This window comes from Rhinopithecus bieti, unplaced genomic scaffold, assembly GCF_001698545.2.
Source record: "Rhinopithecus bieti isolate Rb0 unplaced genomic scaffold, ASM169854v2 scaffold_47707, whole genome shotgun sequence".
Taxonomy (NCBI): Eukaryota; Metazoa; Chordata; class Mammalia; order Primates; family Cercopithecidae; genus Rhinopithecus; species Rhinopithecus bieti.
In genome coordinates this window covers 1,761,628-1,787,228 of record NW_016819117.1, presented here as the reverse complement: position 1 = coordinate 1,787,228, position 25,601 = coordinate 1,761,628, and the positions used below count along the sequence as shown (strand labels likewise).

The 25,601-nt window shown below is 56.5% G+C and overlaps 1 protein-coding gene across 1 annotated transcript in view; it reads left to right on the top strand.

Annotated features, from left to right (window-relative positions):
* The window catches only part of ABCA3 (ATP binding cassette subfamily A member 3), a 64,946-nt gene extending 39,914 nt beyond the window's left edge, over positions 1-25,032 (top strand). The window contains exons 13-33 of the mRNA XM_017858484.1: positions 1,701-1,844; positions 2,318-2,447; positions 3,184-3,338; positions 3,562-3,717; positions 3,935-4,145; positions 5,874-6,024; positions 9,167-9,265; positions 11,470-11,656; positions 12,835-13,138; positions 14,177-14,450; positions 15,498-15,702; positions 16,143-16,362; positions 16,704-16,862; positions 17,783-17,955; positions 19,354-19,482; positions 19,642-19,836; positions 21,733-21,920; positions 22,431-22,601; positions 22,800-22,990; positions 23,200-23,273; positions 24,115-25,032. Coding sequence (XP_017713973.1) covers positions 1,701-1,844; positions 2,318-2,447; positions 3,184-3,338; positions 3,562-3,717; positions 3,935-4,145; positions 5,874-6,024; positions 9,167-9,265; positions 11,470-11,656; positions 12,835-13,138; positions 14,177-14,450; positions 15,498-15,702; positions 16,143-16,362; positions 16,704-16,862; positions 17,783-17,955; positions 19,354-19,482; positions 19,642-19,836; positions 21,733-21,920; positions 22,431-22,601; positions 22,800-22,990; positions 23,200-23,273; positions 24,115-24,246 — 3,648 coding nt within the window. The 3' untranslated portion in view covers positions 24,247-25,032. The remainder of the gene's footprint in view (positions 1-1,700; positions 1,845-2,317; positions 2,448-3,183; positions 3,339-3,561; positions 3,718-3,934; positions 4,146-5,873; positions 6,025-9,166; positions 9,266-11,469; positions 11,657-12,834; positions 13,139-14,176; positions 14,451-15,497; positions 15,703-16,142; positions 16,363-16,703; positions 16,863-17,782; positions 17,956-19,353; positions 19,483-19,641; positions 19,837-21,732; positions 21,921-22,430; positions 22,602-22,799; positions 22,991-23,199; positions 23,274-24,114) is intronic.
* Positions 25,033-25,601: the final 569 nt, after the last annotated feature.

The following is a 25,601-nucleotide window of genomic DNA, read 5'->3' as shown; positions in this document are numbered from 1 at the left end:
TCTCGCTCTGTCCCCCAGGCTGGAGTGCAGTGGCACCATCTTGGCTTACTGCAAGCTCCGCCTCCCACAGTGCTGGGATTACAGGCGTGAGCCACTGCGCCCGGCCTAAGGTCATTTTTTTTTTCTTTGATTTGGAGTCTAGTTCTGTTGTCCAGGCTGGAGTGCAGTGGCATGATCTCAGCTCACTGCACCCTCCACCTCCCAGGTTCAAGCGATTCTCCTGCCTCAGCCTCCTGAGTAGCTGGGATTACAGGCATGCACCACCACACCCAGCTAATTTTTTTTGTATTTTTATTAGAGACGGGGTTTCACCACGTTGGCCAGGCTGGTCTTGAACTCCTGACCTCAGGTAATCCACCCACCTCAGCTTCCCAAAGTGCTGGGATTATAGACGTGAGCCACCACCTCTGGCCAAGGCCATTTCTGGTTTCGTTCTTCGATTCCACAAATATTTATCAAGTGTCCTGTATTTTAATTCAACTGTAAGATGACACTGATCATTAGAGGTAATGGTTACTTTGTCTATCACTAAGAAAGAAAACTGCCACAGTTACAGTGTGGCATTTTATGATTTAAGATGCATTCTGATTTTTTTTTTTTTTTTTTTTTTTTGATATTGAGACAGAGTCTCGCTCTGTCACCCAGGCTGGAGTGCAGTGGTGCGATCTCGGCTCACTGCAAGCTCTGCTTCCCGGGTTCACGCCATTCTCCTGCCTCAGCCTCCTGAGTAGCTGGGACTACAGGCGCCCGCCACCACGCCCAGCTAATTTTTTTGTATTTTTAGTAGAGACGGGGTTTCACCGTGTTAACCAGGATGGTCTCGATCTCCTGACCTGGTGATCCGCCTGCCTCAGCCTCCCAAAGTGCTGGGATTACAGATGTGAGCCACCACAACTAGCCAAGATGCATTCTGATTTTAAAATAAGTTTACATATGAGAGCTATGTCCCTGAGAACCAGTGTAGTGCAGTGTGTGCCGTATGCCCTTCCGGATGCTGGAAGTGCACTGGGCATGAAGCTGAGGGTGAACGAGTCCCCACCCCGCAGCTGTGCTGGCGCTGATCCTGCCAAGGCACTGCTTCCACCTTCCCTGGTGCTCTGCCCGCACCACTGTCGATTGCATCCATGTAGGCACCAGGCTGTCCTCGAGGGTAGTGTGTGAAGTGTGTGACTGTGTTCTTACCCCATGCACTGAGCTGTTTCTGTGATGGCCACAGGGAAGATGGGAAGAGGCTTCCTTGTACTAGAGGGAGGCATGGTGCCTTCAGCTTCTCTTGCTTACAGTCATGAGCTCATGTGGGGCTTGAGCAAAGAAACAGCCGGGTGGCATGGGGACACAGCTTCCTTTCCATTTTGGCCCCAACATCCCTCTGGACTGGAGCATTAGATAACTTCTCTCTGTATGAAATTTCATAGCTGACAAACTCCCTTTCCCCTGTATCGGATCTGAGTTCATCTTCACAAGCCTGTGTGTAACCGTTACACCCACTCACCAGGTTAGGAAACTGAGGCTTAGAACCTTCACAGGGATGAAACAAGTCAGGACGCTCTGGGGCTGTCCCTGAGCGGCGCCTTCTCCACAGCAGTGTCGCGAAGGCCTGGGACAGAGGGTGCGTGGCTGTGTGCATCTAGTGTGTCTGCTGGTTGTTGCTTTGCTCTTCACAAACAGAACAAACTGACAGCTGTCTGCTTCCCTCCCAGCCCTCCTATTGGTGTGGGAAGCCAAGGGCGGTTGCAGGGAAGGAGGAAGAAGACAGTGACCCTGAGAAAGAACTCAGAAACGAGTACTTTGAAGCTGAGCCAGAGGACCTGGTGGCTGGGATCAAGATCAAGCACCTGTCCAAGGTGCCGCCTGCTGTGGGGACAGGGAGGGCCGGGGCTGCCAGGACCATGGGGAAGACTTAACAACATGGCGGTGAGACCTCATGGCCCGCCATGTACTCCCTCTGAGCCTTGCTACCTCCTGCCCTGAAAGAGGGCAGGAACCCTCCGCTGCCCTCTAACCAGTTCCTCAGGACACAGACCACATCTCCAGCTTCTCAGGAAATGCCAGACTTAGCCATCCAGCAGTGCCTCGGCCTCATGGGCCTCGCAGGGTTGCAGAGACACTGAGGGTGTCTGGGACGTGTTGGGGCTGGGGGAGACCAGAGGGGAGCAGCCAGGAGCAGCATCTGCCCAAAACGTCCCTCCCCTCTGCACACTGATGGTGATGCTAGGCTTGGTTCCTACTGAGACGCTCGGGCAAGGGAGCAGGAGAGGCCTTGGCCATGGTCCTCGGGGCTGTGGGTAGCCCAGGGCAGCCTCTGCCTTTCCTGCAGGTGTTCAGGGTGGGGAACAAGGAAAGGGCGGCCATCAGAGACCTGAACCTGAACCTTTACGAGGGGCAGATCACTGTCCTGCTGGGCCACAATGGCGCCGGGAAGACCACGACCCTTTCCATGCTCACAGGTGAGGACTGGACAGGCCCCCCTTTAACATCATCTCAGCGCAAGCCCCGCCTCATTCCCTCAACGGGGCTTTCGGGCCTTCCCCAACCACAGTGGCAAGAGATGCGCCTCAGCCCCGCAGGCCCAGTGGGACATGCAGGGACTGCCCTCCTTACTGCCTCTGTCCAGGACATGCCAGGGGACCCCCAGGGATCCAGGGATCCCTGCCTTCCTCACCACCTCTGTCCAGGACATGCCGGGGGACCCCCAGGGACCCCTGCCCTCCTCACCGCCTCTGTCGGTGGATGCCTGAGCTTGATGGGGTCAGTAAAAACAGGCCACGCAGGAGCAGCTCAACCCCGTGCTAATTCTGTCACCAAACCCCCCTCTGAGAGCTCTCCCCTGTGCACCACAGCCCCTGTTGGCATTTCACTCTGTCTTCCCCAAGCACCAAGGTGTCTGGCAGTGGCACAGGCTGGGACCTGGGGCGGGGACTGATTGTGGTGACTCGTCTGTGTGTGTGTGACGTGGGTTTCTCCTCACTAACCGTGTGTCCCGGTGGCAGGGCTGTTTCCATGCTGCTGCTTTTTCCCACTGGCCCAGCTAAAGCCCACCCCGGTGAGAGCGGGGTTCCCAGCCGTCTCAAGGGCAGGGTCCTCAGAGGAAATTAGGGGAGACAGACGGGGTAGGGGCCATTACCCCAGGTGCTGACGAGCAGGATCTTCATGCTGAATGTGGGGTCTCCTGCTGGGCCCCAGGTCTCTTTCCCCCCACCAGTGGACGGGCATACGTCAGCGGGTATGAAATTTCCCAGGACATGGTTCAGATCCGGAAGAGCCTGGGCCTGTGCCCGCAGCACGACATCCTGTTTGACAACTTGACAGTCGCAGAGCACCTTTATTTCTATGCCCAGGTGAGCTGGGGGCCAGGGGTGTCCTGGGGGTGTTTCCACTGATGTGCTCGAGTTTCCGGGGCAGTCTTCCAAGGAGCTAAACTGGAGGAAGGGAGCCAGGAGGACAGGAGCCAGGGTTCTGAGTGCAGCCACATCAAAGAGAGGTTCCTCTCACCAGAAACTCGCTGGCCAGGGTCAGCCTTCTGCCAGAAGCCTGCATTCCCTGCGTCCCCTGTCGTTGCAGCTGAAAGGCCTGTCGCGCCAGAAGTGCCCTGAAGAAGTCAAGCAGATGCTGCACATCATCGGCCTGGAGGACAAGTGGAACTCACGGAGCCGCTTCCTGAGCGGGGGCATGAGGCGCAAGCTCTCCATCGGCATTGCCCTCATCGCAGGCTCCAAGGTGCGGCGGTGGGACTGGAGGCAGTGGGAGGCAGTGGGCTCCCCTCCTGCTCGACCTGGGCTGGCCCTTCCACCATGGCGCAGGTACCTTGGCCCTTGACTCCCCAGACAAGGCCATCACCATCTTTGGAGGACTCGAGCTGACTCCGCGAACCCCTTGATGGGCCAGCCTGGGGTGTGGCTCTACCAGCGTCATGAGGCTGTGTCTCTGCCTCCAGGTGCTGATACTGGACGAGCCCACCTCGGGCATGGACGCCATCTCCAGGAGGGCCATCTGGGACCTTCTGCAGCGGCAGAAAAGTGACCGCACCATCGTGCTGACCACCCACTTCATGGACGAGGCTGACCTGCTGGGAGACCGCATCGCCATCATGGCCAAGGGAGAGCTGCAGTGCTGCGGGTCCTCGCTGTTCCTCAAGCAGAAATACGGTGAGTGGTGGGGCCAGCCTGCAACGGGGTCGGTGTCCTGGCTGCTGTGCTGAGGGAATGGCTGCTACCCTCATGAAGGGCCCTGAGATCAGGCAGGGCCTCCTGTCTGTTGCCTCTGGGTGGAGAGCCCAACCGGGCAGGGGGGCTTGTGAGAGGGAAGAGGCAGGAAACAGAGCTGAAAGTCTCAGTTTGGTTAGGATGTAGTTCAGCCATGACCAGAAGAACAGAGGCCAAGCCCAGTGCCACGAAGCAGCACTGCCCTTGGAGAGGCCGACACACGCACCAACGTGGCAGCTCCCTTGTACGAGCAGCTCACAGCATGGCCAGGGCCAGCGGGCTGACGGGATCTGGGCCCAGGCCTCTGACTGTGCAACTGCAGCTTCCCTCTCAAGGTCACCTCCTGGTCCAGCACGGTCCGGGTGTGCCAGCGTCCCCCACATTCCGATAGGGGGTGGAGCAAAGACATAGGAGCCCTCCTCCCCTTAGGATACCCCCCAAGTGCATGTCCCACTTCTGCCCCCTAGTGACTGAGTGGCAACCCAATGTGGTCAGCAGCAGGCTGGAGGAGATGGCCTTTGTCCTGGGCAGCCACGTGCTCAGCCAAGATACCAGGGTTTTGTTACCAAGAGGGAGGAGAACAGACCTTCGGAGATATGGAACCATCCACCACAGCCTCTGAGAGTTTCACTGGCTACTTCCTGCCCCACTGCCCAGTTGGCAGAGCCACTGCTCTTCCTGGGCCTGGCATCCTTGTCTCTAAAGAGGACATGGGGCCGGGCATGGTGGCTCACTGCCTGTAATCCCAGCACTTTGGGAGGCTAAGGCAGGCAGATCACTTGAGGTCAGGAGTTCAAGACCAGCCTGGCCAACAAGAGACAGCTACATGGCCCTGTGAAACAAAAGGAAGCCAGGAAGGTAACAAGTAAGGGTCGAGAGAACTTCGGTTTTGTTTCTGGGAATACTGTGCACATTTAAAGTGTGATATATGACTCCAGAACCATGATGATAAATTTTACACGACACTCAACACCTGTCACAACTGTCTCTACTAAAAATACAAAAAAACTAGCCAGGTATGGTGGTGCATGCCTGTAATCCCAGCTACTTGGGGAGGCTGAGGCAGGAGAATCACTTGAATCAAGGAGGTGGAAGTTACAGTGAGCCAAGATTGTGCGGCTGCACTCCAGCCTGGGTGACAGAGTGAGACTGTTGTCTCACAAAAAAAAAGGACATGGAATTCCATCTCCATCTTCTGCACGGTGATGTTGGGGAAGAGGTGAGATGCATCTATGATAGTGCTGTGCAGTGTGGTCCTGCAGCCAGTAGCTCTCGCTCCTGCTCCTGCTGACGGTCCCTTCCTAGAACCGCACCATAACCATCAGTGTTAACCCCACAAGACAGAAGCCCTCACACATGGTCTGTCGCTGCTGCTGATATCCTTCCCTGGTGCTTGTACAGTTAGGGGGAGACCCCACCTTCCAGTAGGTGGCCCTGACAGTGCTCAGCACCCTAGATCCCCAGCAGCTCTTCCCAGCAGGAGCAGGAGGCAAGATCCTCGGGACAGCACGGGGAGCTCCAAGATACATTCATTCTGTTTCAGCTGCCCACCTCCAGTTCTCTGGTCTCCTTCCCACCAGCTTGCCTGGTGTGAGCCCTAGAGACCCCAGTGTGGGCATGAAGAGATCTGGGGGATCAGCCAAAGATCTCACACGTGGCCCTGTGTTCCAGGTGCCGGCTATCACATGACGCTGGTGAAGGAGCCACACTGCAACCCCGAAGGCATCTCCCAGTTGGTCCACGACCATGTCCCCAACGCCACGCTGGAGAGCAGCGCTGGGGCTGAGCTGTCTTTCATCCTTCCCAGAGAGAGCACACACAGGTACGCCTCCCAGGGAGGGCACGCACAGGTATATATCCAAGATGGAATCCCCTTGGGCCATGAGGGCTTGGTGCTCAGAGGCACCTGCTCTGCCCCTCTCTGGCCTGGCCAGTCGGCACTCTTAGACCCTCAGCCTGGGCACCATCAGCCCAGACGAATCTGCTTGGCTGGGTCCTAGGTGCCAAGCCTCCTAGCAAGGAGAAACATAATTAGGACCTGAAAAGGAGAAGCACCTATCTGACTCACCAAACGGGTGTTCAGTGCTTATGCAGGGCTCACACTCCGCCTTCTGTCACCAGGTTCAACACAGGCTGCAGCTGCACTCAGAACTAGTGAAACTGAGAGTCTATATTTGTACACAGGTGGTGAATCTGGTCTCAGTGTCAGAGCTGGAGATGTTAGCACCTGCTCATCACTGTCTCATACACACGGCAGAACCAGCAAGGGGAGGGAAGCCAGTTTTCTATGACAGTATCAGTCTGGATATTATCTGGATAATATCAGTTGATTGCACTTTTCTCCAGTTTGTTGTTTGTTTGATTTTGTCAGATTTTTTCCATTTTACATTTATTTATTCTATTTTATTGTTATTTATTTATTATTTGTTTTGAGATGGAACCTCACTCTGCTGCCCAGTCCGGAGTGCAGTGGCATAATCTCGGCTCACTGCAACCTCCGCCTGCCAGGTTCAAGCGATTCTCCTGCCTCGGCCTCCCAAGTAGCTTGCACCACCACGCCTGGCTAATTTTTGTATTTTTAGTAGAGACAGGGTTTCACCATGTTGGCCAAGCTGGTCTCAAACTCCTAACCTCAGGTGATCCACCCACCTCGGCCTCCCAAAGTGCTGAGATCTCAGGCAAGAGTCACCGTGCCTGGCCACATTCATTTATTTTAAAGACAAGGTCTTGCTCTGTCACCCAGGCTGGAGTGCAGTGGCGCAATCATAACTCACTGAAGCCTTGAATTCCTGGGCTCAAGTGATCCTCCCACCTCAGCCTCCCAAGTAGCTGGGACTACAGGTGTGTATCAACATGTCCGGCTACTTTTTTTATTTCTTTGTAGAGATGGGGTCTTGTTATGTTGCCCAAGCTGGTCTTGAACTCCTGGGTTCAAGTAATCCTTCCTCCTCACCCTCCCAAAGTTCTGGGATTACAGGCGTGAGCCACTGCACCTGGCCTAACTTTTGTACTTAATGTAGCAACATCCTTTCTCTTGTGATTTCTTCTATTAATTTTATTCTCAGAAAGTGTTTCCCAGCTGTGTGCAGTGGCTCATGCCTGTAATCCCAACAGTTTGGGAGGCCAAGGCGGATGGATCACGAGGTCAGGAGTTGGAGACTAGCCTGACCAACATGGTGAAACCCCGTCTCTACTAAAAATACAAAAATTAGTCAGGCATGGTGGTGGGAGCCTGTAATCCCAGCTACTCAGGAGGCTGAGGCAGGAGAATGGCGTGAACCCAGGAGCAGAGGTTGCACTGAGCCAAGATCACGCCCCTGCACCCCTGCACTCCAGCCTGGGCAACAGAGCGAGACTCTGTCTCAATAAAAAAGAAAGAAAACCAGGGAATCAAACCATATGAACCTCACTTTTAGCCAGGCATGGTTGCTCATGCCTGTAATTCCAACACTTTCAGAAGCCAAGGCAGAAGGAGAAAGAGACCAGCTTGGGCGACATAGTGAGACCCCATCTCTACAAAAAAATTAAAAATTAGCCACATGGCCGGGCACGGTGGCTCACGCCTGTAATCCCAGCACTTTGGGAGGTCAAGGCGGGTGGATCACAAGGTCAGGAGATCAAGACCATCTTGGCTAACACAGTGAAACCCCGTATCTACTAAAAATACAAAAAATTAGCCGGGCATGATGGCGGGCGCCTGTAGTCCCAGCTCCTCGGGAGGCTGAGGCAGGAGACGGTTGTGAACCCGGGAGGTGGAGTTTGCAGTGAGCCGAGATTGCACCACTGCACTCTAGCCCGGGCGACAGAGCGAAACTCCATCTTAAGATAAAAAAGAAAAAAAAAGGCATTTCAAGGAGTTAACCTCCTGTGGCCCCTCCTCCATTCTACAGGGAGGTGGGATGGGGGGTGATTCATTTTATTTTTTTTTTTTTTTTTTTTGAGACGGAGTCTCGCTCTGTCGCCCGGGCTAAAGTGCAGTGGCCGTCTCTCAGCTCACTGCATTCTCCGCCTCCCGGGTTCCCGCCATTCTCCTGCCTCAGCCTCCCGAGTAGCTTGGCCTACAGGCGCCCGCTACCTCGCCCAGCTAGTTTTTTGTATTTTTTAGTAGAGACGGGTTTCACTGTGTTAGCCAGGAGGGTCTCGATCTCCTGACCTCATGATCCGCCCGCCTCGGCCTCCCAAAGTGCTGGGATTACAGGCTTGAGCCACCGCGCCCGGCCGATTCATTTTAGTTTAGTTTAGTTTAGTTTTTGGAGATGGAGTCTTGGTCTTTTGCCCAGGCTGGAGTCCAGTGGTGTGATCTCAGCTCACCACAACCTCTGCCTCCCGGGTTCAAGTACTTCTGCCTCATCCTCCCAAGTAGCTGGGATTACAGGCACAAGCCGCCATGACTAGGTAGTGTTTTTTTGTTTGTTTGTTTGTTTTGTTTTGTTTTGTTTTTTTGTATTTTAGTGGAGACAGTTTCACCGTGTTGCTCAGGCTGGTCTCGAACTCCTGAGCTCAGGCAATTCACCCACCTCGGCCTCCCAAAGTGCTAGGATTACAGGTGTGAGCTGCTGCACCTGGCCTCTTTATTTTTTTATTTTATTTATTTATTTATTTTGAGACAGAGTTTCACTCTGCTGCCCAGGCTGGAGTGCAGTGGCGCAATCTCAGCTCACTGCAGCCTCTACCTCCTGGGTTCAAGTGATTCTCCTGCCTCTGCCTTCTGAGTAGCTGGGACTACAGGCACCTGCCACCACACATGGCTAATTTTTTATGTTTTTAATAGAGACAAGTTTCACCATGTTGACTAGGCTGGTATCGAACTCATGGTCACCTCAGGTGATCTGCCCGCCTTAGTGTCCCAAAGTGCTGGGGTTACAGGCGTGAGCCACTGTGCCCGGCCGGGGGGTGATGCTTTAGGAACAAATTATCTAGAAAGTCACTGAGAGGTGACTCATCATGCTGGGTCTGTTTTTCAGGTTTGAAGGTCTCTTTGCTAAACTGGAGAAGAAGCAGAAAGAGCTGGGCATTGCCAGCTTTGGGGCGTCCATCACCACCATGGAGGAAGTCTTCCTTCGGTCAGTAAATGTGTGTTTCCGTCCACCTAGGACTGGGCTCAGTGCTGCAGAGGATTTTCTTTTTTTCTTTTCTTTTCTTTTTTTTTTTTTTTTTGAGATAGAGTTGCACTCTGTTGCCCAGGCTGGAGTGCAATGGTGCGATCTCGGCTCACTGCAGCCTCTGGCTCCTGGGTTCAAGAGATTCTCCTGCCTCAGTCTCCTGAGTAGCTGGGACTACAGGCATGCACCACCACACCCCGCAAATTTTGTATTTGTAGTAGAGATGGGTTTTCTCCATATTGGTCAGGCTGGTCTCAAACTCCTGACCTCAAGTAGTCCGCCCGCCTCAGCCTCCCAAAGTGCTGAGATTACAGGCATGAGTCACCGCACCCGGCCGAGGACTTTTAAAAAGTGCAGTGATAAACAGTCACCTCGGTTATGATCCCGAATGCCCCCGTGAGGCTGGAGGAACAGCCCAGGATGGGGGCAGGGCAGTGGCTGCCATCAGAGCCCCAAGTGCAGACTGTGACTGTCAGTGGTACTAGTGTTAGTGGGAAACAGCAGCACACGTGAGGGGCCTGCATGGCCCTGGGGTCCCTTCCAGACCCGCCATCTAGCACACGGTGTCAGAGGCGTGCCCAGCTCTTCTTGGGCTTAGATCATCCTTGGGGGATACCTGTGTCCTTAATGAAGATGGGAACTATCTCATCCAGACCCTCAGAACTGCACGGGGGCTGGGCGCAGTGGCTCACGCCTGTCATCCCAGCACTTTGGGAGGCTGAGGCAGGTGATCGCTTGAGCCCAGGAGTTTGAGACCAGCCTGGTCAACATGGTGAAACCCCATCTCTCTCTTTTTTTTTTTTTTTTTTTTGAAACAGTGTCTCGCTCTGTCGCCGAGGCTGGAGTGCAGTGGTGCATTCTCAGCTCACTGCAACCTCCACCTCCCAGATTCAAGCGATTCTCCTGTCTCAGCCTCAGTAGCTGGGACTGCAGGCACATGTCATTACGCCCGGCTAGTTTTTTTTGTATTTTTAGCAGAGATGGGGTTTTGCCACACTGGTCTGGAACTCCCTACCTCAGGTGACCCTCCTGAGGATCCGTGCTGGGATTATAGGCATGAGCCACCACGCCCGGCCACCATCTCTACTAAAACTACAAAAATTAGCCAGGCGTGGTGGCACACACCTGTAATCTCAGCGACTTGGGAGGCTGAGGCAGGAAAATCAATTGAACCTGGGAAGTGGAGGTTGCAGTGAACTGAGATTGTACCACTGCACTCCAGCCTGGGGGACAGAGCAAATGCCTGTGTCAAAATAAAAAGAAAAAAACGTGAGATAGGTTTTCCTCCTTGGGTAGCCCACAACCTAGAGGAGGCGACAGAATAGGTGATCATACATGCAGGACGTGGTGGTGCATGCTCTGGGGACATCTGTCCAGGGGACCACATGTCCAGCAACAGACCCAGGGAAACCAGGCGGCAGAGGGTGGGAGGGACTGCCCACTGACCTGTATCCCGCACAGGACCGAGCACTGACTGACTTTCTGCGAATCCTGGTTGAAGGAAGGAAGCGTGAACATAGGAAAAAGAAACCACGGACTGGCCTGGAGTCAGCCAGCTCCAACTCCTGTCAGTCAGCCCTCTCTCCAGTGAGGGAGAAGGGCTCTGGCAAGGGCCAGAGGAGCGGGTACCAAGGCCTCACAGCAGCCTGTACACAGGAGCAGGAAGCGGGCGGGCAGGGCTCACACAGCTCCAAGGGTGGCCTGACGAGGTTGCTTAGCCAGCCGGGGGATGCCTCCTGCCTGCTGCAGCCTCAGTTGTGTTTCCTAATTGGTGAGGAGTTCTAGGAAGGGGTGTGTGTGTGTGTGTGTGTGTGTGTCTGTGTGTGACGTAATTCACATAATAAAAAAATCACCTCCTCTGCCAGGCGTGGTGGTTCATGCCTGTAATCCCAGCACTTTGAGAGGCCAAGGCGGGTGGATCACTTGAGATCAGGAGTTTGAGACCAGCCAGGCCAACATGGTGAAACCCTATCTCTACTAAAAATACGAAAATTAGCTGTGCGTGGTGGCCAGAGACACTGATGAGTGAGGGAACGCATAGGCAGGTGTATGAGCACGCCTAGGACTGCGGCGACACTGCTCCCCTCAGTGCCTCTCAACACAGCCCCTCCCTCCACCCGCCCGGGGAGCTGGGTCCTGACCAGTCCACGTGTGTGTCGGCACAGGGTCGGGAAGCTGGTGGACAGCAGCATGGACATCCAGGCCATCCAGCTGCCTGCCCTGCAGTACCAGCACGAGAGGCGCGCCAGCGACTGGGCTGTGGACAGCAACCTCTGTGGGGCCATGGACCCCTCCGACGGCATTGGAGCCCTCATCGAAGAGGAGCACACCGCTGTCAAGCTCAACACTGGGGTAAGTGCCCAGGCGCGTGGGTAGGCGGCAGGGGAAGGGCGAGCAGCCCCCAAACGCCTCATGTGAGCCGATGCAGAGGAGAGTCTGCGAGGGTGGAAACAGGGTCTGGGAGAGTCAGCGCACCGGGCAGAGGGCGGGCAGAGGGCAGGCAGAGGGCGGGCAGCGGCTCACACTGCGTGGGTCAGCAGGGAGAAGCATCTGAATGGAGCAACTGGAATTTCTCATGCTCTACCTCAGGCCCAGCGCCCTGCTCAACAGGAACTTGCTGGGTGCCCAGCTCTGTGTTGAGGAGGCTTTCCAGCAGCCAGCGACGGGGAGGGGGGTTGCTGCACCGTGTTCACAGATGGGAAACCGAGGCCTGGGCCAAAGTCAAATGTGACAGAGTGACAGAGCTCAGTCTGATCCCTGGTCAGCTTGATCTCAAAGCCCTGACACTCTGCTTCGGAGGACCAGGAAGGGAAGAAGCTGGAGAACGAGGCAGTCAGGCTGGTGGGGAGGCTCAGCCATCTGTTTCCTGTGACCTGCATGGTGGTGTCTCCTTGAGGCAGGGGGAGGGCAGGGGATGGCAGCTGGTCCTCTACTGTCCTGAGACAATGAAACTGTGTCTGGGCTGGGTGTGGTGGCTCACGCCTGTAATCACAGCACATTGGGAAGCCAAGGCAGGCAGATCACTTGAGGTCAGTAGTTCAAGACCAGCCTAGGCCAACATGACAAAACCCCGTCTCTACTAAAACTACAAAAATTAGTTGGGCATGGTGGTGGGCACCTGTAATCCCAGCTACTTGGGAGGCTAAGGCAGGAGAATCGCTTGAACCCAGGAGGCGGAGGTTGCAGTGAGCTGAGATCACACCACTGCACTCCACCACAGGTGACAGAGTGACCTTGTCTCAAGAAAACAAAATAAATAGTGTCCACCTTGCCTCCATGGCCACTGTGAGGCTCCCAGTACCAATGTGCACGGCCCCATGGAGACCTGCAGAGTCTGCACAGGCAAGCCTGCCACGTGGTGCACTGAGCTCCCCCCACAGCCATTTCAATGCTCTGAGAGTCTCCAGTGCAACCTCAGCTCCAGGCCCCCAGGCTGGCATCACACAGGACAGCACCTGCCGCAGGTGGGTGGGGGTCAGGCACTGGCCCCCAAGCGATGCCGATGTCACCTGCATCCCCCTCTGCCGCAGCTCACCCTGCACTGCCAGCAGTTCTGGGCCATGTTCCTGAAGAAGGCCGCATACAGCTGGCGCGAGTGGAAAATGGTGGCGGCACAGATCCTAGTGCCTCTGACCTGCGTCACCCTGGCCCTCCTGGCCATCAACTACTCCTCAGAGCTCTTCGATGATCCCATGCTGAGGCTGACCTTGGGCGAGTACGGCAGAACTGTCGTGCCCTTCTCGGTTCCCGGGACCTCCCAGCTGGGTCAGCAGCTGTCAGAGCATCTGAAAGACGCACTGCAGGCCGAGGGACAGGAGCCCCGTGAGGTGCTCGGTAAGGGGCATCCCGGGGGCGAGATGGGGGGATCAGGGGCCAGTCGTGCGGCCAGAGTTCACCTTCCTGACTGCAGCAGGGTGGACATCTGGGGAGGATGGTTCTTGGCTGTTCTGAATGTGCTGAGGGAAGTTCAGCAGCATCCCTGACCTTGCCCCACCCCATCGTGGCCATCAAACATGCCTGGAAACATTGCCGACGTCCCCTGGGTGGCAGATCATGGTGCTGAGTCACTGAGGGTGCCAGAGACACTGGCATACTGGGCCAGGCTTTGTCAGGCGCCTCTTTACTGAAGCTGTCTTTCAGCATCCTTCACGGGCAAAATGCAGAAACACAGTGACTTCAAGTTACCTTTGCTCTGTGACGGTGCTGGCGGCAGTGTGCCTTCGCGTGACAGGGTTTTCCTTCCGTCAGCTTAAAATTCACAATTCTTGACGAGGCACAGTGGCTCCCAGCACTTTGGGAGGCCGAGGCAGGTAGATCACTTGAGGTCAGGAGTTCGAGACCAGCCTGGTCAACATGGCAAAACTCTGCTCTACTAAACATAAAAAATGAACTAGGCATGGTGGTGGGTACCCATAATCCCAGCTACTCTGGAGGCTGAGGCAGGAGAATGGCTTGAACCCGGGTGGTGGAGCCTGCAGTGAGCCGAGATCACGCCACTGCAATCCAGCCTGGGCGACAGAGCAAGACTGTCTCGAAAGAAAAAAAAAAAAAAAAAAAGTCTTGGTAGTCACAGTTGGATACTGCCCCAGGGTCAGAATACGGACCGTGCTCTGGTTAATGGAACCTACTGGAAGGTTTTCTTATTTTGCAGCTGCCTTCCCGGTTCCTGACCGGCATTCACAGTTCCACATACTGAATGATGACAAAACCCTGGCAGAAATTAGACTCTCCTTAGGAGGAGAGTGACAGGGCGGGCAGCTCAGAGGATGCTGACACCACTGCATTGGGTCCCTGATTAGCCATGCTCAGATGGCAGCGGGTACCCAGGTGTCACCTCCTCCTGTGTCCTCTGACTCTGCCATTGCTCCCCAGGTGACCTGGAGGAGTTCTTGATCTTCAGGGCCTCTGTGGAGGGGGGCGGCTTTAATGAGCGGTGCCTTGTGGCAGCATCCTTCAGAGACGTGGGAGAACGCACAGTCGTTACCGCCTTGTTCAACAACCAGGCGTACCACTCCCCAGCCACTGCCCTGGCCATCGTGGACAACCTTCTGTTCAAGCTGCTGTGTGGGCCTCACGCCTCTATCGTGGTCTCCAACTTCCCCCAGCCCCGGAGCGCCCTGCAGGCTGCCAAGGACCAGTTCAATGAGTATGTGCGCTGCCCGTCCCCGTCCACCCTGGCCAGGGCCCCCAGCACTGACTGCCCTGGGCACTGCCACAGGCCCATAGGTAGAGCATTGTGTCTGTTCTCCCAAAGCCCCTGGGTCTGGTAGGAAACCCCTGCGACATCCTCTTCCACCGTCCACAGCCTCCACTCCCTGTGACAGCAGATCAGCTGTGGGCCGTCCCATGCACTGCGGTCCTGACAGGGACCCATGAAGGCTCGGCAGGCAGCCCTGCCTTCTCCTAAATCTACCTGGCTCCTGCCAGCCACTGTCCTCACTCCGCACTGCTCTCTCAAACAGTGTGCCACTGGGCACATGAGCTGAGGTGATGGAGGGTGAGCAGAGCAGGACTTGGCAAGAACTGCCGTCCCTGGCCCTCAGATGGCCGCACGTCAGGAGCCTGCCATGCCATTGTGTGGGCAGGGCTACCCCCGTCCCAGCCACAGAGCCCCAGAGCTCCGGGGACCACCCAGAGGAGGCCAAAAATTCTGTTAATTTCAGAATAGCCACTCCTCCTCAGGGCAGTGTCGTCTCCACCCACATTCCAGGCTAGGCCTAGGCCTGGCGATGGCTGCGTCCCAGCTTCTAGCTCCATCCCTGCCCTGAGAACAGAAAAGCAGCAGCCCTCAATCTGCTCTCCTTGCTGTCAACTCAGGATCCTAGAATAATGCGCAGAGGCCAGGAGAGGCTTTCCCTTTGCCACACTCCGGGGGGAGGCGGCGGGGTTCAGGACCTCCACACCTGGGCAGGGTCGCAGGCAGCCATGGGGCTGAGAGCTGGGCGGGGGGTGGTGGTGATGAGGAGAGTGACGCTGCCATCGTGACATGATCAGCATAGGAAGTCCGGAGGAGCCGTTCTCCAGTGGGGGCAGATGTTCCTGGTATGGAACCGTGGTGCTCATGCTCTCCCATAAGCCCCTTTATTGGTTGGGCTGCTGCCCTGCATGCCGTGGGCAGTCATAACTGAAAACCCGACCTTTCCTGCCACCCAGGCATGCTGTGCTCCATCCCTGACCTTCCCGTTCCCCGCAGGGGCCGGAAGGGATTCGACATTGCCCTCAACCTGCTCTTCGCCATGGCATTCTTGGCCAGCACGTTCTCCATCCTGGCGGTCAGCGAGAGGGCCGTGCAGGCCAAGCACGTGCAGTTTGTGAGCGGAGTCCACGTGGCCACTTTCTGGCTCTCTGCTCTGCTGTGGGACCTTATCTCCTTCCTCATCCCCAGTGTGCTGCTGCTGGTGAGCGCCGGAGGTTGCTGGGTCTGTTCCCCTGCAGACCACAGGGGGTTTGCCCTGGGACCCCCTTGCAGAACCAGAACCAGCTGGGCAGCCTAGGCCAGCAGCTCAGCCCAACTCAGGGAGCACGGCTGGAATCCCCTGGCGGCTGCCACCTCGCCTCCTCCCTGCACCCTCAGCCTTTGCCCTCCATACATGGGCAGTGCCCAGAGCAGCCACCCTGGTTACAGCTCCCAGTGCAAGGGGATAAGGGGAAACTGGGGCAGAGAGGGCTTGGGGCTGAAAGCCACCGCGGGGGCCAGACATGGCCTGTGGGGCTGATGGGCATGGGCCAGCTGACCAGGAGGGGTCTGAGGACCTCCAAATGCTCCTGTCACCCCTTCCCCACCCATGAGCTGCTCTCAGCTTGGCATGCACGGCAGCGCCTCCCTGTGCCGCCGCAGGTGGTGTTCAAGGCCTTCGACGTGCGTGCCTTCACGCAGGACGGCCACGTGGCCGACACCCTGCTGCTGCTCCTGCTCTACGGCTGGGCCATCATTCCCCTCATGTACCTGATGAACTTCTTCTTCTCGGGGGCGGCCACCGCCTACACGAGGCTGACCATCTTCAACATCCTGTCGGGCATCGCCACCTTCCTGATGGTCACCATCATGCGCATCCCAGGTGGGTGCCTGGAGACCACCCCCAGCCCCCATGGCCATCCATGGAGCCACTCTGCCCAAATAGGGAGGCACCCACCACAGCCGAGGCAGGACTCAGGCAATGGGCCTAGCTCATGCTCACCAGCCCCTCTGCCCCAGCTGGCCCTGCCCGGCTAGCCACGACTGGTGGGCAGGCATCTGCAGTGTTCTTGCCCTGTGCAGAGCCGGCAGGGGCGTCCCTGGGAGGTGCCCCTTCACTCCGCACAGCACGGACAAGGCCCTGTGCCTGCCCTGACCAGGCCTGTCCTAGAGGTGGGTGTGGTGTGCCCTCCAGCACAGACTGATCTTACCTCCCCAATGCAGCTGTAAAACTGGAAGAACTTTCCAAAACCCTGGATCACGTGTTCCTGGTGCTGCCCAACCACTGTCTGGGGATGGCAGTCAGCAGCTTCTATGAGAACTATGAGACACGGAGGTACTGCACCTCCTCTGAGGTCGCCGCCCACTACTGCAAGAAATATAGTGAGTGTCCCAGCCCTGACCCTGGGCAGCACCCCTGCGTCCTCAGGATGTGGCCACTGAAGAGGGGCCTCCTAGGGCAGGGGCTCCTCTGCGTCTGAGTGGCCTGGGGCTGGTGTGTTCCTCTGCACTGCCTCATCCCGCCTCCCACAGCAGCCCCCTCGTGCCTGCTCGCTCCCAGGCCCTGTACCTGAGCTCCCATTCTCCCACCTGCCTCAGTGTCTGGGCATCCGTAACAAGGAACCACAGACCAGCGCTTAGCACCAGCAGTGAATCCTCCACGGCTCGGGGGAGGACCCTTCCTGCCTCTCCCAGCTCCCGGTGGCTGCACGCATCTTGGGCTCCTGGCTACACCCCCTCACCACCACCGCCTCCATCCTCGCATGGCGGCTCCTGTCTCCTGTCTCAAATCTCCTTCTGCCTTTCTCTTATAAGGACACTTGCTATTGGGTTTAAGGCCCACACTAATCCAGTGTCTCACCTTAACATCCTTACTAATCACATATTCAAAGACCTTTTTTCTAAGCAAGATCGCAATCGCAGGTCCAGGGGGACAGAACTTGGACCTGTCCTGTGGGGCCCCCTCAGCCTCCCACACACCCCTCTGTGCTTGTAATGGTCTCCGTCCTGGCCAGGAGGCAGCCCGGGGTTCCCACAGAGCCTGTGCCTCTCAGGCAGGCTGTCACTGCCCCGGGCCTGCCACGTCCCTCATGGGACTGCATTGGATTGTTATGTGCCTGGCCCCTCTCTGAGCCGTGGTGCCTCGAGAGGCAGCCGTGACCTACTGGCCTTCACATCTCCCCATGGAGGAGACACTGTTACAGGCGCCTTGAGCAGCCTGGGGAGGGGAGTGGGGGCCGGGAACCTGGGAGGGGAGGAGGGCACCCCAGGCCTCGGGGCACAGTGACTCCCTCGCCCCACAGACATCCAGTACCAGGAGAACTTCTATGCCTGGAGCGCCCCGGGGGTCGGCAGGTTCGTGGCCTCCATGGCTGCCTCAGGGTGCGCCTACCTCATCCTGCTCTTCCTCATCGAGAACAACCTGCTGCAGAGACTCAGGGGCATCCTTTGTGCCTTCCGGAGGAGGCGGACACTGGTGAGCGGCTCCAGGAGCCCAGGACACTGGTGGGATGCTCCCCACGCCTCTGCTTGGGCCCAGCACAACCCGGGGCGGCTTCCACCTCCTTTTCCACCAAGCAGCTCCTGCACCAGATGGCCTCCCACTATATGGCCTCAGCACCAGCCAGCAGTTACAGCCAGGGTGGGGCACAGCCCTTGCCACTCACGAGGGCTGTTGAGTTCTGAGCCCCTGCCAAAGAGTCAGCCTGGGGACCCAGGGCCGTCCTGCTGAGCAGAGGTAGTGCCCAGGGACACCCAGTGCCAGAGGAGGGGTCATGGGGCTGAGGGTGCTCCACGTGTTTATTGAAAACGTTCATTATTTCAGGTCTCCATCCCCTCAAACAAACAAAAGCAAATGTGTTGACATTGCACTTGCACATACAGCTTTGCCGAGGGGGAATTCACTTCTTTAAAATAGTCAGACTTCTCTAAAAAGGGAACTGTCTCCATGTGTTAAAATCTTTGGCGAGACATGGTGACTCACACCTGTAATCCCAGCACTTTAGAAAGCAGAGGTAGGTAGATCACCTGAAACCAAGAGTTCAAGACCAGTCTGGGCAACATAGTGAGACCCTATCTCTTCTAAAAAGTGTAAAAAATTAGCCGGGCATGATGGTACACACCTGTAATCCTAGCCACTAGGGAGGCTGAGACAGGAGGCTTAAGCCTGGGAGGTCCGGGCTGCAGTGAGCTATGATTATACCACTGAATTCCAGCATGGGTGACAAAGCAAGACTCCCATCTCTAAATCTGAAAACAAAAATCTTACTTTAAGGCCAGGCATGGTGGCTCACGCCTGTAATCCCAGCACTTTGGGAGGCTGCGGTGGACAGATCACCAAAGGTCAGGAGTTCTAGACCAGCCTGGCCAACACAATGAAACTCCATCTCTACTAAAAATACAAAAATTAGCTGGACGTGGTGGTGCGTGCCTATAATCCCAGCTACTTGGGAGACTGAAGCAAGAGAATCACTTGAACCCAGGAGGTGGAGTTTGCAGTGAGCTAAGATCACGCCACTGCACTCCAGCCTGGGCAACAGAGTGAGAGAGACTCTGTCTCAAAAAAAAAAAAAAAAAAAAAAATTAAAATTGTTTTAAAATCTTATTTTATATTCCCCAGCTGAGATTTATGATTTTCTCCATGAGTCCCACACAGTTCTTTTCCTCAGATAGTTTATGTCTCCTGGATACTAGTTCAGCCCCATAAGACCGCTATGTCTTCTGGTAAAAGGTCTGAGTTGCACCTGTGGGGCCTAGGATTGGGACGAAGGCCTTAGTCCCACCAGACCTCCCACATCCACCCCCGCCCCCCCTTCTCCACGGGAGCCACCTTGTGGCTGGGTTCATGCACGCGGTCTCTGTCCTGATCAATCAGACAGAATTCTACACCCGGATGCCTGTGCTTCCTGAGGACCAAGATGTGGCAGATGAGAGGACTCGCATCCTGGCCCCTAGTCCAGACTGCCTGCTCCACACACCTCTGATTATCAAGGAGCTCTCCAAGGTACCCTTGCAATTTGGGGTGGAGTCCTCTCTGCCAGCTGGTTACCTGGCTGTCCCCAGGGTCCAACCCTGTCCCTGGAAGCTTGTGGCGCTGAGACTCAGGCTGCTCTGCTTTGCGTCCAGGCCTCTGCATTCCATGTTTTCCGTTGGGTGCCTGCAGGTGTACGAGCAGCGGGTGCCCCTCCTGGCTGTGGACAGGATCTCCCTTGCGGTGCAGAAAGGGGAGTGCTTTGGCCTGCTGGGCTTCAATGGAGCCGGGAAGACCACAACTTTCAAAATGCTGACTGGGGAGGAGAGCCTCACTTCTGGGGATGCCTTTGTTGGGGGTCACAGAATCAGCTCTGATGTCGGAAAGGTGGGTGCAGCCAGGAGGTTCCAAAGGGGTGAGGCAGGCATGGCTGGAGGGGGCACCCTGGAGGCAGGGATGGAGGGATGCTGTCCGCAAACAGCTGCTGCATCTGTGGCTTGAAATGGGCCCAGCACATGCCTCTGGACAGCGAGACAAGGTAATGAGCTAAAGCTAAGCTTCGCCAGAACTAGCAGGCAATCGGAGGGGAGAGAGATGGGTGCCAACATCCATGAGCCCGGAGAGGTGCATTCAGCACTGACAGCCACCTCTGCACAGAGGCCATTCTGTGTCCAGGCAGCTCAGGTGTGAGGTGCCTTAGAAGCCTTGATGGGTGAAGGGACAGAAGGCCCTGGGCCCACCTACAGTTTTCCCATGTTGAGCTGAACCCCACCAGCTCCCCCGCAGAAGGACCAGAGGCAGCCCTCCTGTACCTCTGCCCGGGTCCTGCATGGGAAGTTGAGCGTGCCGAGCAGAGCACGGGAAATGGAAGGCAGGGCCTGGGCCTGAGAAGTGGCCACGGAGTCCTCCCCTGAGCTCACGCCAGGGGTGCCTGGACAGCAGAGGCCCTGGGCCAGAGTATGTGCAGGCCCTCTCGGGAGGAAAGCCTCATCCTGGGCTGCAGACTTCCCCATAGAGTGTTCCAGGGCTTGCAGGCAATGCACAGCAAACAGAGGAGACGGTACCATGACTGGAAGCTACAGACACAGGCCCCATGGGGGGACAAGCACATAGGTGTTAGATCTGCATCATCACGCCAGATTATAAAAGATTATAAACTCACTGTGTCTACAGAAATAAATGATGCAATTGAAAATCTATGCAGGGGAGAGAAAACCGTATATGATCTAGCAATGGAGGAGAGGGTGAGAAGTCCCCAGTACATGTAATCTGAGTTCCAGAAGGAAAAGAGAGAGTGGCAGGGGGTACTAGCCAAAAAGGTATCGGCTAAGATTTTTCCCAAACTGATTACAAACAGATTCTGGGCTGGGAGCGTGGCTCATACCTGTAATCTCAACTTTGGCAGGTCAAGGCAGGCAGATCACTTAAGGTCTAGAGTTCGAGACCAGCCTGGCCAACATGGCAAAATGCTGTCTCTACCAGAGAAAAATACAAAAATGAGCAGGGTGTGGTGGCAGGTGCCTATAATCCTAGTTACTTGGGAGCTTGAGGCATGAGGATCACTTGAGCCTGGGAGACAGAGGTTGCAGTGAGCCAAGATCACGCCACCGCACTCCATCCTGGGCGACAGAGTGAGACTCTGTCTCAAAAAAAAAAAAAAAAAAAAAAAAAAAAGTGGAAGCTTGAGAACCCCAAAGAAGGAAGGTAAAGAAAAAGAAATCCAGTCTCTAGAATCCACAGAACCCAGGCACTCCTGCTCCTGACTAGCTGCCGAAGGTAGCTAAGCAGATGGCAGCAGGCACGTCCTAATTCTGCTGGACATGGTCAGTTGCACAGAGAACAACAGCTGCTGCACCATCTGACCAAGCAGTGCTCACCCCAAAGGTGGTGCCCATAAATCTTTCTTCTTAGAGGGAGAAGAGTCCTAGCACATTAGACGTCCCAGGCGTGAACAAGTGGGTGGCCGGCCCTGAGTCTGCCTCTATGTAAAGGCCATTCTTGCACCACCTAATCCCATGGCTGCCTGTCCTGGACCAGGCTCTGAGAGCAGCTCTGGAAGCCTTCCTACACCAGCCACATCCTTCCTGTGTCCCTGTTCCAAGAGCTTCCACTGCGGGCAGCCACCGGGGCCTGTGCACAGCTCCAGCGCCCCCGTGTACACACACTGGGAGGGACCACAGACAGCTGCAGGGATGGGCAACTCAAGAATAGTCCCTGTGATCCTCTGGAGGAAGGAGGCTTCCCTCCAACCCACCTCCCTCCCCGGCTATGCTCTGACCCCAGGTGCGGCAGCAGATCGGCTACTGCCCGCAGTTTGATGCCTTGCTGGACCACATGACTGGCCGGGAAATGCTGGTCATGTACGCTCGGCTCCGGGGCATCCCTGAGCGCCACATCGGGGCCTGCGTGGAGAACACTCTGCGGGGCCTGCTGCTGGAGCCACATGCCAACAAGCTGGTCAGGACGTACAGGTTCACCTCCCAAGCCCAGCCCCTGCAACCAGAAGAGCCCTGGCCCTTCCCAGACTGGAGTCAGAATCAGGGTCCCCATAGCATAGAGCTGGGAGTGACTGCTCCGGTCAGCAGCCAGAGCTCCCACTTGTGGCTCCAGGATGGAGCTGGGATTTGGTGGTGTGACCTAGGTAGCTCCAGGTAGGAGAGGGACTGCCCTGACAGTGCCTGCCACCTAGGGACAAAGCCAGCAGCGAGAGATGCCAGGGCCCCTGGCTGGTCCCCCTTAGGTGCGGGCAGATGTGTTCCTGTGTATGTGCGTGCACCTGGCCCCTGGGCATAGGCTTCTCTGGGGCGTCTAGCTCTATGTGGTGGGCTCTCCAGGTGCACACACAGCGCCTTCCTCTTCACCAGCGCTGTTCTGCAATTGCTAGGTGTGGGCCTCTGCTGGGACATGGGCCTCCACTGGGACACAGGAGCCAGTGCTAACTCTCAGCCTTATTCCCCCACCCGGCACCCTCCTGCCCCTAGTGGTGGTAACAAGCGGAAGCTGAGCACTGGCATCGCCTTGATCGGAGAGCCTGCTGTCATCTTCCTGGACGAGCCGTCCACTGGCATGGACCCCGTGGCCCGGCGCCTGCTTTGGGACACTGTGGCACGAGCCCGAGAGTCTGGCAAGGCCATCGTCATCACCTCCCACAGGTAGAGCCTGGGTCTGTGGGTCACTGGAAGTTTCTGCACCGGGTGGGCCATGGAGGAGCCAGGTGGCCAGGAGATGCGTGAGCATCTGGTGCAGTGTCTGCACGTATCAGGAACTGCCTGACTGGGGGACCAACGCTTTCCTGTCTGCACAAGCCTTTGGCACCCCCAGCCCTGTCTGAGGTCCCGCCCTCTCCCCAGCATGGAGGAGTGTGAGGCCCTGTGCACCCGGCTGGCCATCATGGTGCAAGGGCAGTTCAAGTGCCTGGGCAGCCCCCAGCACCTCAAGAGCAAGTTCGGCAGTGGCTACTCCCTGCGGGCCAAGGTGCAGAGCGAAGGGCAGCAGGAGGCACTGGAGGATTTCAAGGCCTTTGTGGACCTGACCTTTCCAGGTGTGTGCTGGCCCCGGCAGCCCCCACTGGGTGGGCCCTGGGCCCCTGCCTAGGCCTCTCCCATCTGCTGTGTGGAGCGTCTGTGCCTCGCCCCTGCCAAGTCCCATCTCCCCAATCCCTGGGACAAGGACTCCAGTGCTGAACACCCAAGCACTCTCTCCGATCCTCCAGCCCGGCCCTCACAGCAACACCATCTCTCCTTTGTGTAGGCAGTGTCCTGGAAGACGAGCACCAAGGCATGGTCCATTACCACCTGCCAGGCCGCGACCTCAGCTGGGCGAAGGTAAGGCAGTCCCTGGGGCCCCACTGAGCACTCACAGGGCTGGGGGAGGTCCCTTCAGGGGTCTCTCCCTCTGTGGTGGTTGCAGACTCTTTCCACAGAGGAGTCACTTTCCATTTCTCCCCTAACACTCATGCTGATATGTGCTGGTTTGGGGGTTTTATATCCAAAATATCAGTGGTAAAAGGAATTCAGTGTGCAGTAGGGAAAGGGCCAGGGATGGTGGCTCACACCATAATCTCAGCACTTTGGGAGGCCGAGGCAGGAGGATTGCTTAAGCCTGGGAGTTCTAGACCAGCCTGGGCAACATAGACCCCGTCTCTACAAAAAATTTAAAAATTAGCCAGGTATCATGGTGCATGCCTGTAGTCCCAGCCACTCGCGAGGCTAAGGTGGGAGGATCGCTTGAGCCTGGGAGTACGAGACTGCAGTGAGCTATGACTGTGCCACTGCGCTCCAGCCTGGGCTACAGAGCAAGACTCTCTCTAAAAAAATTAATTATGGGGAAAAAAAAGAACTGGCTCAGAAAGGGAACATCGCTGGCTCAAGGTTGTACTCTGAGCTGGGAACAGCGTGAGGAGGCGGCTGGGCCCTGTCCCCGATGGCTCCTGCTTAGCCAGTGTCCTCTCCCTGGGAGCACGGTGCCCTCGCAGGGCTGCCCTCTCTGGGACTCTGGGGTGAGCACAGTGCCCTCGCAGGGCTGCCCTCTCTGGGACTCTGGGGTGGGGCTGGGCAGGGGTAGGATTGTGGGGGCCTCACCAGCCCCTATTGCCAGGGGACTCCCAGGTCCCGGAGGAGTCTGGGCCCTGTTCTCTCCTACCAGTGACTTTTCTGCTTCCCAAAGGTTTTCGGTATTCTGGAGAAAGCCAAGGAAAAGTACAGTGTGGACGACTACTCTGTGAGCCAGATCTCGCTGGAACAGGTCTTCCTGAGCTTCGCCCACCTGCAGCCGCCCACTGCAGAGGAGGGGCGATGAGGGGTGTGGCTGCCTCGCCACCAGGCAGGGATAGGACAGGCAAGCAGGGTCCAGCTTGCATCCTCTCTCTCCAAGTTTATCTCATCCTTTATTTTTAATCACTTTTTTCTATGATGGATATGAAAAATTCAAGGCAGTATGCACAGAACGGACGAGTGCAGCCCGGCCCTCATGCCCAGGATCAGCATGCGTGTCTTCACGTCTGCACCCTGGAGTTCACCCTGCCAGAGCTGGAGCAGGCCGGGCAGTCTGCGAGCAAGCTCCTGGGTCTCTGGGTGGAGAGCTGACCCAGGAAGGGCTGCAGCTGAGCTGGGGGGTTGAATTTCTCCAGGCACTCCCTGGAGAGGACCCAGTGACTTGTCCACGTTTACACATGACACTAATCTCCCCTGAGGAGGAAGCAGGAAGCCAGGTTGAACTGTAGTGAGGCCCCCAGGCCCCCGGGAATGGACCATGCAGATCACTGTCGGTGGAGGGAGGCTGCTGACCGTGATTAGGTGCTGGGGTTTTAGCGTCCAGCGCAGCCTGGGGGCCTCCTGGAGGCTCTGCTCCTTAGGGCGTGGTAACTGCCGCAGAGCCAGGCATTGTCCCACAGCATCTCCTAGAAGCAGCCGGCACAGGAGGGAAGGTGGCCAGGCTTGAAGCAGTCTCTGTTCCCAGCACTGCACCCTCAGGAAGTTGCCCGCCCCAGGACACGCAGGGACCACCCCAAGGGTTGGGCGGCTGTCTCAAGGACACACTGAATACGTTGTGACCGTCCAGAAAATAAAGGCTGAGGGGACACAGTCACAGTCTGTGGGTCACACGCGAGAGGGGTCACGGGGCTCAATCACTCGCCCACAATCTATACATGAGGCTCTTCTTTCACATATCAATCACACAAACGTGGGATGTCACTTTTCCCAGAAGGGAGCACACGCAGATAATACACTGAGGTGAAGGAACAGGCCCAGAACACAGGAAAATGCCGGTTAAACGCCCGGTGACGGGCCCTTAGTCTACAGCCAGGAGAAGAGCAGGTGGGGCTGTGTGGGAAACACAGGTCTGGTGGGAGAGAAGCTGCTGGCACCAGGGTCACCTGTGGGCATTTGCCATTTCCCAGAAATAACTCTTCATCAGCTCCCTTTTTAGTTATTTATGGAGCCTTGCTTTGTCTCCCAGGCTGAAGCACAGTGGCGCAATCTCGGCTTACTGCAACCTCGCCTCCCGGGTTCAAGCGATTCTCCTGCCTCTGCCTCCCAAGTAGCTGGGACTACAGGCGCCCGCCACCACACCCAGCTAATTTTTGTATTTTTAGTAGAGATGGGGTTTTACCATGTTGGCCAGGCTGGTCTCAAACTCCTGACCTCAAGTGA